The 13,728-nt window shown below is 34.6% G+C and overlaps 1 protein-coding gene across 6 annotated transcripts in view; it reads right to left on the bottom strand.

Moving 5' to 3' along the window:
* Positions 1–13,289, bottom strand: part of LOC125672683 (prion-like-(Q/N-rich) domain-bearing protein 25) — a 28,028-nt gene extending 14,739 nt beyond the window's left edge. For 3 of the 6 annotated variants that reach the window (XR_008796620.1, XR_008796619.1, XM_056143312.1), the window contains exons 1-16: positions 13,190–13,289; positions 12,304–12,379; positions 12,032–12,123; positions 11,714–11,926; positions 11,495–11,596; positions 11,044–11,166; positions 10,762–10,914; positions 9,967–10,110; positions 9,684–9,839; positions 9,446–9,595; positions 8,708–8,857; positions 8,264–8,407; positions 7,696–7,830; positions 5,127–5,270; positions 4,545–4,679; positions 80–94 (exon numbers count right to left, since the gene is read on the bottom strand). Coding sequence is in view for 4 of the 6 variants with exons in the window: in XM_056143312.1 (XP_055999287.1) it covers positions 80–94; positions 4,545–4,679; positions 5,127–5,270; positions 7,696–7,830; positions 8,264–8,407; positions 8,708–8,857; positions 9,446–9,595; positions 9,684–9,839; positions 9,967–10,110; positions 10,762–10,914; positions 11,044–11,166; positions 11,495–11,596; positions 11,714–11,926; positions 12,032–12,123; positions 12,304–12,379; positions 13,190–13,211 (1,954 nt within the window). In the remaining 2 variants the exon portion in view is untranslated. The remainder of the gene's footprint in view (positions 1–79; positions 95–4,544; positions 4,680–5,126; positions 5,271–7,695; positions 7,831–8,263; positions 8,408–8,707; positions 8,858–9,445; positions 9,596–9,683; positions 9,840–9,966; positions 10,111–10,761; positions 10,915–11,043; positions 11,167–11,494; positions 11,597–11,713; positions 11,927–12,031; positions 12,124–12,303; positions 12,380–13,189) is intronic. The other 3 variants (XM_056143310.1, XM_056143313.1, XM_056143311.1) reach the window with 2 other exon arrangements.
* Positions 13,290–13,728: the final 439 nt, after the last annotated feature.

Genomic DNA, 13,728 nt, shown 5'->3' with positions numbered 1-13,728 from the left:
CATAATCCTTTTGACTTGCACAAGTAGTATAAATATTTTTTAAAAAAATAAACCAAAACCTAGTACAGTTTTTACATACCTTGATTCCATCCACCTAAAATTAAATGTAGTTATTTCAAAGTTTCACAGATGGAGGTTTCAATAACATGAAATTATAAAACTCCAACTAAGAATTTCATTTAAATATTGATTCACCTCGGAATGCTGCATACATTACTGCTTGTGATATATTTTACAACTTGAGAGTTATGGCAAACGAAGATCCTGAATGCAAATGTGAAGATACGGAACAGTGATAAATGTTATAACTCCTAGAGGTAATGCAAAATTAAAGGTTGGGCAAACGTGAACCTCTTAACACGCCAGATGTGCAATCCGATGCCTAGGAGGAATAAACTTTCCCTGTTGACCGGTCACGCCCGCCGGGAGTTCAAAATATTGATCTAAATAACTTAGTAATCCGTAATCAATATCTAACCACATGACGTGAATATTCACGCAACGCAAGATATATAATGCAATGGGCTCTCTTAAATAAATCGAATCGACTTAAGAATGAATATGAGTATTTTTCATACATGAAATACCAGCAAAATATCTTATTGTCGAGTTGAAGGCTAAACGAGATTTTTCCTCACATATAGTGATTTTGGAATTATCCTGTTTCACAAGCATGTCAGCTAATAATGGAGTACAAATTGTGCCCATATCAAGTCCGTAGAGGCTTCAAAATTAACGAAGGGTTTAATTCAATCGTCCAGGCCCTCTACGAACATTGTAACAGCGCAGTGGTCCTCAACAGTTCTTTCAGACAGCCAGTCAGAGGTGAATAATGGTCATGGTCAATAGCTCAATAACATGAGTACCAACATAACCATGAGTGGTGAGCCCTTGGAGGAAGTAACCAGCGTCAAGTACCTAGGATCAACCTTGCCCAAAGATGGCACCTGCACAGCAGAAATCCGAAATAGGATTAATTATCCAATTGCTACAATGTCCGACATGGAATCTGAAACAGATAACAGAATCAAAGCATTGAAAACCAAGCGCTTGAGACGACTGACACACATCTCTTTAAAGGAGCACAAGACTAATGACTATGTGCGGAACATGATCAGGTACCTTGCTGATCCTCAAGCACCACTGCTGGTGACAGTTCAACGACGGAAGATGACATGGTTTGGTCCCGTCATACGATGTAACACCCAAAATAAAAGAGGAGGACACCGACGGGGTGGCAGAGAAGGAGCTGGACCGACGTCAAGAAATTTCGATGAGAGATCTCATCACGAGAGCTGCTGCATTGTAACAGAACAGCATGGCGAGTTACTACAAGATCTCCCTCAAGTTTACTCATCTGATCCCATTGGTATGTCAAGGGACCCATGTTTGCCCAGTTTAATTTTTTCTTCCTTATAAGAGTTATGAGACTGATCACTGCTCACTTTTTTCACATTTTTACTGATGGCGGTATAATTTGGGGCAAGCACAGCTATCTCTAATTAAACAATAACACAACTTTGAACAACAAAATCTATTTACAAAAAGAAACAAATGAAAATTTACAATGAAAAATATCAATAGTCTCTTTAAACAGTTAACTGCCACTGTTCATTGCCATCATCTTCAAGTCCATCAATGTGTCTAGATTTCCATGACAAGTATTATGTAATGTAGATGCAGAATATATGCTAATATGATAAAGTTCTAAAAAGACGTCCGCAATCGTCACTTAGCTGCGATCCCTGGCAGTTCTTGATTGTAGTTGTTGAACATGAGATTCCCCTCCTCTTGGGTCTGAATCAAACTGCTAGATCTCGTGGATTCTCAGTAATATAGGGTCAAATAATTCACCCGTGGATTTCCGTTGACACACGGTCCAATAATTTAGCATTGATTCCCTCATCCGATTCAATTCAGCAATTTTCCATGATGCTAAAATATGGCAACCATCATAAATTTAGGCAACTAACTATTATATCAAATTGCAAAGATAATGAAGTTGTGTAATGAAAAGTAAATATCAAAACGAGTGTATATGTAAAAGCTAACATTGATATTTACAGAAATAGCACACCAAGCATTACACCCGTCCATTCGCTTCCGCCCAGGTATGTAGAAGAAAGATTTAAATCTCACAAGAAAATTACAAAACACACTGAAAACTACCTATACATTAGAGAATTTATACATAATGTAACAATAGATTTACATTCTTACGCCACCGCATATGCATGTAAAATGCCGAGTACTGACCAAGTTCAAACATAAGAAGGAGTATATACAAACTGTTAAATGAACAAAGATGCACTGCAAATTAATTGTAAAGGTAAAAAAATATCCTTACCGCGGTCTTGTATCCGTCCCCATGCCATACGTAAGTTACTAGTATGAGTAATCCGCATCGAACACGTGTCAGCATACAACAAAGTGACACATCTACCGTCTCACCATTGACGCAGTAAATCCAGGAATAAATACCAACCGATCAAGTTACGCTCGGGTGAATTTTACAAGTAATTATGGGAAAGATGGGTGTGTTCGATTTAGTAATCGGGACATAAAAGGTATATGTTCGAGTACAACATATTATAGAGGAGTATTTGTGATGTCAAATGTGGGTGGTTTTTTTTTATCTGAAGCTTATTTTCAAAACAATTAGAAAGAGAACATTTAGCATAACTGGAAAACCAAAAATGGAATTAAAATCAAGTTCGTTTGAATTACTGTTGTGATAATGAACCATAGAAACAAAGACAATTTTGTTACATGCTTTGTCAGTAGGAAGTAAAAAACACTCCTCGTCTAGGCTGTAAAATTCATCTATCACTTCTGGTTAACTAAACACAGATGGATAGAGGGTACGCATTTTTGTTTTAATGTGTCCAAGACGATCATTTAATATTCAAACATTTAATTATACTTCATTTCTCTACGTGTTTTTTTTTTCTGAAAGTACCGTAGTGACGTTGATATTTTTCTTTGGGTAATCCCCACTATTTCAGTCGATGGAGAGCAAATCACGTGCTTCGAATGTGTGGTCCTTGGAGCGAGCTCGTGTCTTTGCAACATGAGCTTAGCTCACTATTAATGAAGAATAAATTAATATTTGCTCTAAGGTGAAACCTTCTTAAGTTAAATGTTGGACTGTAAGCATACTGCATATTGTAGGCATACTGCAAAGTTTAGCCCTCAATTTCACTTATTTTTTTCATCCCATGATGTCCTCTTGCTTCAAGCTATCTATCGGGAACTGTCCAGGTCACATTGTTGGTTGTTATCTATCTCTCATTTGAATATCGGTAGTTTGATAAGTTGTAACAAGTAATATTACACATGGAGAATACAAACCTAAGGTTGTGTTTTGCTTTTTCTTCTTTAGCATGCATCAAAGTATTGTGTAAAGCATCTGTACTCGATATCATTTATCGATGGACGTGACCTAGTTTACGAGGCTGGAAATTTCACGACGTTTTAACTTTAGAATTATGTTTGGTAGAGTTCAATAAAAAGATGTCATCAACCTGTTTACTCTCAACGTATACTTTCTAGAAGTTAGACTATCTGGAAATCTGTTTTAGAATGAGTAAACTGTAAGATTTGTAATAATGAACCCTCTACAGAATTACATTGGATATTGCATAGCTGGGGACTGGACTTCACTACAGAGTTCGAAAGGACTGTAAACAGCGGTAAACAAACAACTAGCATTCCTAGCCCACTTTAACACATCTAAATCATTATTCATATGCTGCTAAGTTTCCCTGTATATCACTGAAATAAATTGTAAAATCTTTTAAATTATGTCTCTGGAGTTTACTGGACTTGGTTTATTCTGATCCTAGCAGAAAACCAAATGAGAGAATATCAACCCTAACAATTTGCCTTTTGCCAACTAAGTACTTATGATAGGAATTTTGACGTCGTTACGCTTAATACGTTCAGCGATTTTAAATGAATTGGATAATCAAATTACATTCTTTATGAAATATCTAAATTTTGAGGATTGATAGGAGATTTTGATTTGAATTTCGTTACGATCATGGAATTTATGAAAACGTTTCAATTGTTCAAAAACATGCAGCGTTGATTCTTAAATGGAAAATCAAAATCGAATCCTCCCTTTCAAAGTAACTATAAAGTTGCTGGGGTTGTTTTCGTTGGTTCCGTGGAAATCCAGGCTAGAATAGGTCCTCAGTGCCCTTTGTTTGTCGTAAAAGGCGATTAAATGGGGCGGTCCTTCGGATTAGACCGCAAAAAATCAAGGTTCTGTGTCACAGCAGGTGTGGCACGATCAAGATCCCGCCCTGTTCAAAGACCATAAGCGTTAAGCACAGGCCTAGATTGTGTAGCCCTTCACCGGCAATGGTAACGTTTCCATATGAGTGAAATGTTCTCGAGTGAGCGTTAAACAATATAAAATCAATCAATCAATCTCTTTTCGTTGTAAAACTACATGTGGTATTGAGGAAATACACCATTACAAAAATGATATGTGATATTAATAGTTAATATTATTTCATGAACTTATTCTCAGACCTAACCTCTGATACAGCCCTTATCTTCTGTGATGAAGCCGCTATCGCAGGAACACGAACTATTTTCACCACAAACACCAGCATGTAGTGTTTCTGTACACTGTCTGTCAATTTCACATGGTTCACCAAGACCTTTACCAGCTGGAAACGTATCAATAGCAATGTAAAAAATATATTAACACTAATTACATGAAATACAAAAAGGGGATTTCAAACATCATCTTATTATTTACAAAAAAACATGACAATTGCACACATTTTCAAATCTTGAAAGTTTAACATGGTATGCCAATATTTTCAGATAAAAAATAAATGCAGGAAAAAGTAGTGCCTCAAAGTAGAAAATGATTTATCAATTCCTGCATCAGGTAAATCCACAAGATTCCCCAACACATTCTGTCTTTTAATGTGTTAAACTGTAACTATCAATCAAATTCAAAACAATATCTCTGCTATTGTTAATTAGATTATCAACGTCAGAGTTTAAAAGTTCTCTCTCTCTCTCTCTCTCTCTCTCTCTCTCTCTCTCTCTCTCTCTCTCTCTCTCTCTCTCCATTGTAGTTTGAAGATGTACATAAGTATGGTTACCTGCGATACACGTCCCATTAAACTCAAGCATGCCTTCATTGCAAAAGCATAGTGATCTGTTTCCAAACAATCCACACACAGTTGCATTCGTAGTCCCGCTACATTGCAAATCATACTCACAGGATTCAAGTAACTGTCTACCAACTGAAATATAAAGAATGAAAGTTTTAAATGCTTCTTGTATTGTTTATATTGTATTCAACTGACCATTGCACATCGCCTAAAAGAAATATCCGAAAAACAAAGCTGTATCTCTAGAAGAAAATATTTATATTCATTTTTGATGGCAGTGTCAACTGAACGAAGTACGTTGACTATATTAGTGCGAATTAATTACATGTAATATAAATCCTGTTAAAGTAAAATACAATGTTTTAATATATATTTATAATTCAATCAGATTTAATTTTAGTTATAAGTATTTCGTTAGTATTTATGACCAATGGATACTATTAAAGATTCTACATTGTCTTACTCTGCACACATGATGCATTCACCTATTCAAATCCATGCCTGCAAACACAGCTGTTAAAATAGTTCTCCGTATAGTATTTGCAGACATCTGCATTTTTGTCCTAGTGCATTGGTCAAACGCTGTGTGCATTTCTAATATTGCCTTCCCATTTGATAATTTGATATACTTTGTATATCATCAAGTTTTGAATCGTAACCATTTTATATTACATAGTCCTATTTCTATTCAGAATTGAGACGAACCTGGTCAATGCTACAATGTTCATGATCAATGAGTAACAAACTAATACGAGATACGATATGTTGACGTAGCAATCTTTCTAATGTTTTCCATGTCTAGGGTTTTAATCTTATTACAGAGAGGCAATATCCGGGAACACTTATATTTGATTCCTTATAAATGAGATTCCGTGATGTCCATATGAGACTGATCACTGTTCGTTATCTTCACCTTTGATGACGATGCATATAAAATTAGTGCATTTTCACTCTTTTCACAACACACATTCTATTGATAATTTAAGAATAATACCTCGAAATTTGTTTTCACTTTTAGGTTTTTATCGAAATAAATTGTATATAAAATGTAAGTTGAAGATAACGAACAGTAATGAATCTCATAACTCCTGTAAGCAATACAAAATAGATTGCTGGGCAAACACGGAATCTTGGGCATGTTAGAACTGGGATCAGATGCCTGAAAGGAGTAAGCATCTCATGTCGACCGGTCACACCCACCGTGAGTCTTATATTCTAATCAGGTAAACGGAGTTATCTGTACATGTAGTAATCAAAATCAGTGTACCAGGAACGGTCTAACAAACGGTAAGAAACACGTCAGCCAACATTCGAAACAATTAGCAGACTACATCATTATAACGACCATAGAATTTGTAAAATGCTGACTTTTAATCAAAACTGTTGAAACCCCTGTACCATCAACTTGTTTGTCAGTAGTCTGCATCGATTTAAAAACTGGACATACAAAGAACAAGGGTTTGAGATATATAAACACCATATGCACGTGACAACGGAATATTGCTACATAAATGTGAAAAGTTGACAATGGAGAAGCTGAAATCATCCCGTTTGTCATACAGTTGAGTTGTCAGTTTGCCGTTAATGTCTACGTTCAATAAAATATCTAAGTATGAAGCAGAAATGGAAGTGAACATACAATCAAAACCTAAGATTATGTTTTGCTTCGTCTTCCAAATCATGTATCAAAGTGTTCTGTAAAATAGTTGTACTCTATTTCATCTATCGATGGATGTGATCTAGTTGAAGCCTCTGGTGGTTTTTTAAGTTCTAACCTTTATTACGAGGTTTGGTAGAGATCAATAGAAATGTGACGTTATAAACCTATTTACTCTCAGTGTTTGCTTTACAGCATTTGATTTTGTAGTCATCGGTTTTACAATGAGTAGACAGTAAGTTTTGTAATGATAAGCATTTTTTTTTTCAAAATTACATGGATATTACATAACTGGGATCTGGACTTTACGGCTGATGTTGATGGGCTCCAAACAGGTTTATTATCATGTGTGAATTTAACTCGGCGATAGACAAACAGGAAGCATTCCTTTGCGTACTTTAATTCAATTAATTCATTATACACGCGTCGCTAAATTTCCCTGTAAATAATTGCTGTGGATTGTTAAATCGTTAAAATTCTCTTCCTGGAGTTTACTAGATTTGGGTTTATTCTGATCCTAACACAGTACCAAATAAGAAAATACCAACCCTGACAAGTTTGCATTTTGCCAACTAGGTAGTCATCATAGGAATTCTGACATCGTAATGCTTGATAGGTCCAGCAATTTTAAATGAAATGGATATTCAAATCATATCATTGATGAAAAACTCTGAGCATTTATGGGACATTTTGATTTGAATTTCGTTACGATCATCGAAATTATGAAAACGCTTTAATTATTTAAAAACTTGAAACATTGGCTTTTAAATGGAAGATCGAAATCGAATATTCCCTCATCAAAACTACATGTATCATTGACGAAATACATCATTACGAAAGTTATATATAATATTGATAGGTATTACTAGTTCATACAATTACTTTTCGTTCAAGCCTAACCTCTAATACAGTCTTTGTCTTCTCTGATGAACCCGTTATCGCAGGAACACGAACTATTTTCACCACAAACACCAGCATATAGTGTTTCTGTACACTGTCTGTCAATTTCACATGATTCACCAAGGTATTTACCAGCTGAAAGAGTATCAATAGCAATGTAAGAAATGTATGAACACTAATTATATTCAATCCATATAGGGGATTTCCAACACCATCTTATCATCTACAAAAACATGACAGTTGCACACGTTTTCAAATTTTGATAGTTTAACATGCTATGCCAATATTTTGAGATAAGTAGAAATAAATGCAGCAAAAATGGTTCCGTAAAGTAGAAAACCATTTATCAATTCCCGCATCATGTAAATTCACCACTTTCCTCAACATGTTTTGTCTCTGTATAACTGTAACTATCAATAGAATCCTAAACAATATTTCTGCCACTGTTAATTACGTTATAAACGCCAGAGGTTGAACGATATAAATAAATCTCATTCTCTCTCTCTCTCTCTCTCTCTCTCTCTCTCTCTCTCTCTCTTAGTTTAAAGATGTACAGAGCTAGTGTTACCTTCGATACACGCCCCATTAAAATCAAGCATGCCTTTATCGCAAAAGCATAGTGATCGGTTTCCAAATAATCCACACACAGTTGCATTTGCAGTCCCGTTACATTGCAAATCATACTCACAGGTTTCAAGTAACTGTCTACCAACTGAAATGTATAGAATGAAAATTTCAAATGTTTCTTTCATTGTTTGTTGTATCAACGGCCGTATCAACAACTGACCATTGCACATCGCCAAAATGAAATATCCGAGAAACGAAGCAGTGTATTAAAAAGAATTTATTGACTTTCGTTTCTGATGACAGGGTCAATTGCACAAAGTACGTTCACTACATTAGTGCGAATTAATTACATGTAATATCACTCCTAGTACAGCTAATAGTTTAATCAAGTATAAATCTTAGTTTATGACTAATGGATGCTTTTTAAGATTTTGCATTGTCTTACTTGGTACACATGATGCATTCACCCATTCAAATCCATCCCTGCAAGCACAGCTGTTAGCTTGTGTCTCTGTTTTGTATTTGCACACATCTGCATTTTTCGTCCTAGTGCATTGGGCATTCAGTGTGCACGTCTCAAATATATCCTTCCCAACTGATAATTTGATAAACTTTGTATATCACCAAGTTTTGAAACATGGTCATTTTCTTTTACATAGTGCTATTTCTATTCAGAATTGAGACAAATTTGGTTAATGCTAAAATGCTCATGATCAATGAGTTACGAACTAATACGAGATGTTGACGGAACAATATTCTGATGTATTCTGTACCTATTGTTTTTCTAATTACACCTATATCTAATTCCTTATCACCAAGATTCCCTGAAATCCATATGAGGACGCATATACAAAAAGAGTGTATTTGCACTTATTTCACTACACACATTTTATTAATAATTTCAGAATAATACCTCGAAATTTGTTTTCACTTTTAGATTTTCATCGGAATAAATTGTACATAACTATGCTATCACTGTATATATAACCAACAATATCATATAACAAATAATAACAAATGACCAGAGTTACTAATCATCTCTATTAAATTTGGGATGCTTTTGGAATGCATATGTTGATATCATTTTCAACACAAACGTGCTACCTATAAATAAAAATGCACTTAACAATATCGTATATTCGCTATGTTGGGCGTGAGTTCTTATTTTTATATTTGCTCATACCTTTGTGACATGTTAAGGAAGCCATGTTCTCTATGTATTGAGATCCACAGACACACACCTTTCTATCACCAACTGTTCTGCATATCCCCAAACCCAACGTTCCATTGCACTGATCATTTACTTCGCAAGTCTCAAAAAGCTTTTTGTTAACTATAATACAAGTATAAGATTAATTCTTCCAATTTTTCTAAATAAAAATTGAAAAGCAAATGAATATGTTCCTACAGAAATGCCAAACCTGGTAAACAAAATGAAGCATTTTTCAGAAATCCCTCATTGCAGGCACATGTTTGAGACTTTGTACCGTTGCCCTCACTGTAGACACATCTCCCGCCATTTTTTGTACCGGTGCATTCTTCATGCACTGTACACGACTCCCCTATGACTGACCCAACTGTTAACAAATCAGAAAATATGAATGAATATTAACCTTAACGATCATTATAATCTAAAATTATTTGACGATGTCCCTCCCATTTTGATAGTATCTTATCGTTACAAAATAATGTTATACATCAAACCTTTTATACAAACGTCTCGAAAGACTGTGTGATTATCCGGACAGTGACACATTTGTATACCAGCGATGACCTTACACTCCCGTGCCCCGTAACTTCCTGTACATTGTTTGTGTGATTCACAAGTTTGGAAAAGGCGTCGTTTACCTATAATGGTAAAAAACAAAACTGCATAAATACAACAAAAATTCAACTTAGCCATGGTATACGTAATATTTTATCATACAAACCGTGGGATATTCTAAAATGACTTCAGCCATTTCGTTTGAACTATTCTCATCACTTAATAAACAACATGTATTTTTTCTTTCAATTATTCGAAGCCAAATCATGTAGGCAGTAAAACTTTATATCATCGTTATCATTTGATATTTTCAAAATTGTACTGCTTTCAATTGTTCATGTAGTTTGGACTGGTTTGTTTTATCTTAAAAGACGTATTGTCATCAAATCACAATAGATTTACGATAAATATACTGTAGATTCATTTCAATTCGTGGAGGCAAGCTTGTTCGTGGGACGTAATTTCGTGAATAAGCTTTACGATGTTACCAGGAGAGATAACTCTACTTGGTTTAGAAAATGTTCGAGGAGACGTAAATTCGTTGATGCGAGTGACCCACGAAATCCACTCACGAACAATGATGATTCCATTTCTGAACACTGTAATAGCTGGAGAAAATTGCATACAGAAATGACATGTAAATAAAATACTTTCTCATTATTATTTCTTTTTGTTATCGGATTTTAAATCCTTCATGAAAGGTGTTACACTTATTGCGTTTTGAACAGATATACCTTGTAAACAATTGGAACCATTTTGAAAGAACCCTGGGTTGCAGGAACAGACACTACGATCTGGTATATGTTTTTTCTGTTGACACCTCCCAGCGTTTGCAGTACCGGTGCACTGACGGTCGTGAGAGCATGATTCGTTCAAAGACATCCCAACTGTACAAGGTAAAACAATGAAAACAATTATGTTGATTTCAGGAGTTGTTTTACTTCCAAACATGCAATTAAACCTAGCAGAACACTAGTGTCTATGATTTGTTCTCTTTATGTGTAATATCTACTAACCAGGCAAGCATGTACCACCGATTACTTTAAATCCTTTCTTGCAATGGCAGATCCTATTTTTGCATTTAGTGGTTTGTGTACACGGCATTTCTTTGTCACAGGATTCAAAAAGATTGCGCCTTGCTTATATCAAAATGAAAATTAAAGTATTGAAAATCTTATGTACTCTGTTTTACCGGGCTAAATAGATGTCTCTTTATAGCTTTGATCAGTGATAGATTAACCATAGTTCTGTGATGTTTCATTGAGTATCAAATGATCAGATCTCACTAAATGAAATACCACATTTCGTCAGAAACGACCATAAAGTATTATTCCAATATATTCACAATCGTTGACACTTTATTAGCAAATTCACAAAGTCTGATTCCCAAGAAATTTGATGAGACACATTCTAATTATCATTTTAGAATGAAATAATTCAAATAGCCAATGATAAAGTATTATCTACCAATACAAAGTCCTTTTTCACTTTCATCCTGAAATAGCTTTCTGCAGAATTCTTTTTCAGTGTTGCAGCCTATTCCATCTTCGCATATATTTCCGCTATGTGCTGAAATATAAGAAGGAAGGGAAATTAAAACATTAATATGATACCAATGCATGAATTTAATTTAATACGCATGTATATTATGGATTGTTAATAGGAGAATATATGTGTACATATTACCTTTTGTAAGTTGACATGAGGCATGAATTTGAATTCCGTTGAATGAGCTGTTTCCTTTGCATTGGTTAGACATCACAGAAAATTCATATTTCTTGACATTGGCATAAAGCCTCACAACAACACCGCTAAGCCGAAGACTTTCGTTTGATGACAAATGGTCGAACGAAGTGAGAAGTATGCAAGTCTCCTCATTTTGATGGTATGCAGATTTGTCTAAAATGTTACAGGTAAGAATGGTGTGAAACATGATACAGAAAATCTGAAACACCTACATGTCATTTCCTATTTCTTTGGATTTTATTTGAGATTACACAATACCTTGTCGAATTAGTGATGGAATTTCTTGTAGAAAAAAATCACAACTTTGATTGCTATGTACAAACCGGATGATATCTTTAAATCTGAACTCCCTGTAAATGACAAGAATTGCTTATTTTGTCGTGAATTCCTGTTACGATTTCGGCAAAAAGTTATTAAAGCCTTAAATTATTTTACTCTTTCTGTTTGCTAAAATAAATTAATCGACGATTTAACAATGTTGAATATCGATGTTTATGAAAGCAGTAAAATTATTTCAAAGGAAATCTTACTCTTGGAAATATGGAAAATGCTTGGAGCTGGAAGGCAACAACATTCCATCCATACCGATCACAAATAGAAATATATCTATAAAATTACAAGGAAACGATGGATTTAAGAGTAGAGGTATACCAAGGCAAATTATAAGGATTTTCTCCGTAAATTTCAAAAATTGAATTAACATTATGTAATATTTAGGATCACAAATATATTATTCCTCATAGATTTAGGAAGCAAAAGTGAAGTTAAAACACCAGTGATCAATATCAAAACTTCAACATGAATCCTGGAAACAATTGAGTTGGGTACAGGTGCCTAGGAGGAGTACACATCCATTTTTCAACGGTCACACCCTCCTTGATCCATACATTATCACCGCGTTCGTTCTTTAGATATCAATAATCGATTATATATTGAGTTATATAGTTTTATCCTGATGTTGTTTGATAAAAACACATTTAATACGTTATACTGATCTAATTTGTAATACGAGTTTTCAGTGGGTTGAATGTCACCTGGTGTTTTTCATACGAATTTTACATGCTGAGTTTGATTACAGAACATTATGTTTACATGATCTCGGCGGGAGTGTCTGGTCAACATTGGATGTTTACTCCTACTATGAACGTAATTCCATCTCTGACATCCTCAGAAATCCGCGTTTATCCATCTCTTAATTCCGTATACTGTATGATTTATAAGATTCATCACTCTTCGTTATTATCAATTCCTCATTTTTCCTCAGTTTTTAGGTGCGTGTAAGTAAAGATGTTGGAAGACATTTTGCATTACAGAGTTTTATAGAGATTCAATGTATTAAATTTTCGGTTGAATGTGAACTACGTTGATAGATATTACTAAAGCAAAATAACTGTATTGGGATAACTAGTTACTTACCGACTAACTCCCTTCCTCGCATCTTGGCTGTCTGTCTAATTCAGTTTATCACTTATTAATTATATAGCAAAACGTACACATCCACTTATGCACATTTGAATTATGAATATGTTTACGTGCCAAACACGATCGCTTCCTTATTGTTATACTTCGTACCATTTACAATTAAGGAAATGGCCATTATTATTTTTTTTATTTTAACAGCTGCATTTTGTGTATAATATCGTATCTGATACTTTCATTATCAGCTGCATACGGGTTATGTTTCTCACCTGATTAGATATGCATACCATGTTCTAGGTTTACCTGACTAAAACAAACATCTAGTGGCGGTTGGATCTTGTCAACAGAGGATGATTTCTCTTCCTAGACACCTGATCCCACATTAGAAAATTCCAATGGCCCGTGTTTTCCCTATTATCAATTATTCTTATAATTTTCTTATTATTTGTCCACTTCCGTCTAAATAAATCCAGAGGAAATTGTCACAAGAAAATAACCATTAATTTTTTTATTTTTACAGCTGTATTTTGTGTATA

The sequence above is a fragment of the Ostrea edulis genome, chromosome 7 (assembly GCF_947568905.1).
Source record: "Ostrea edulis chromosome 7, xbOstEdul1.1, whole genome shotgun sequence".
NCBI lineage: Eukaryota > Metazoa > Mollusca > Bivalvia > Ostreida > Ostreidae > Ostrea > Ostrea edulis.
The sequence above is the reverse complement of the archived record's forward strand: the minus strand, read 5'-3'. Positions and strand labels throughout refer to the sequence as shown.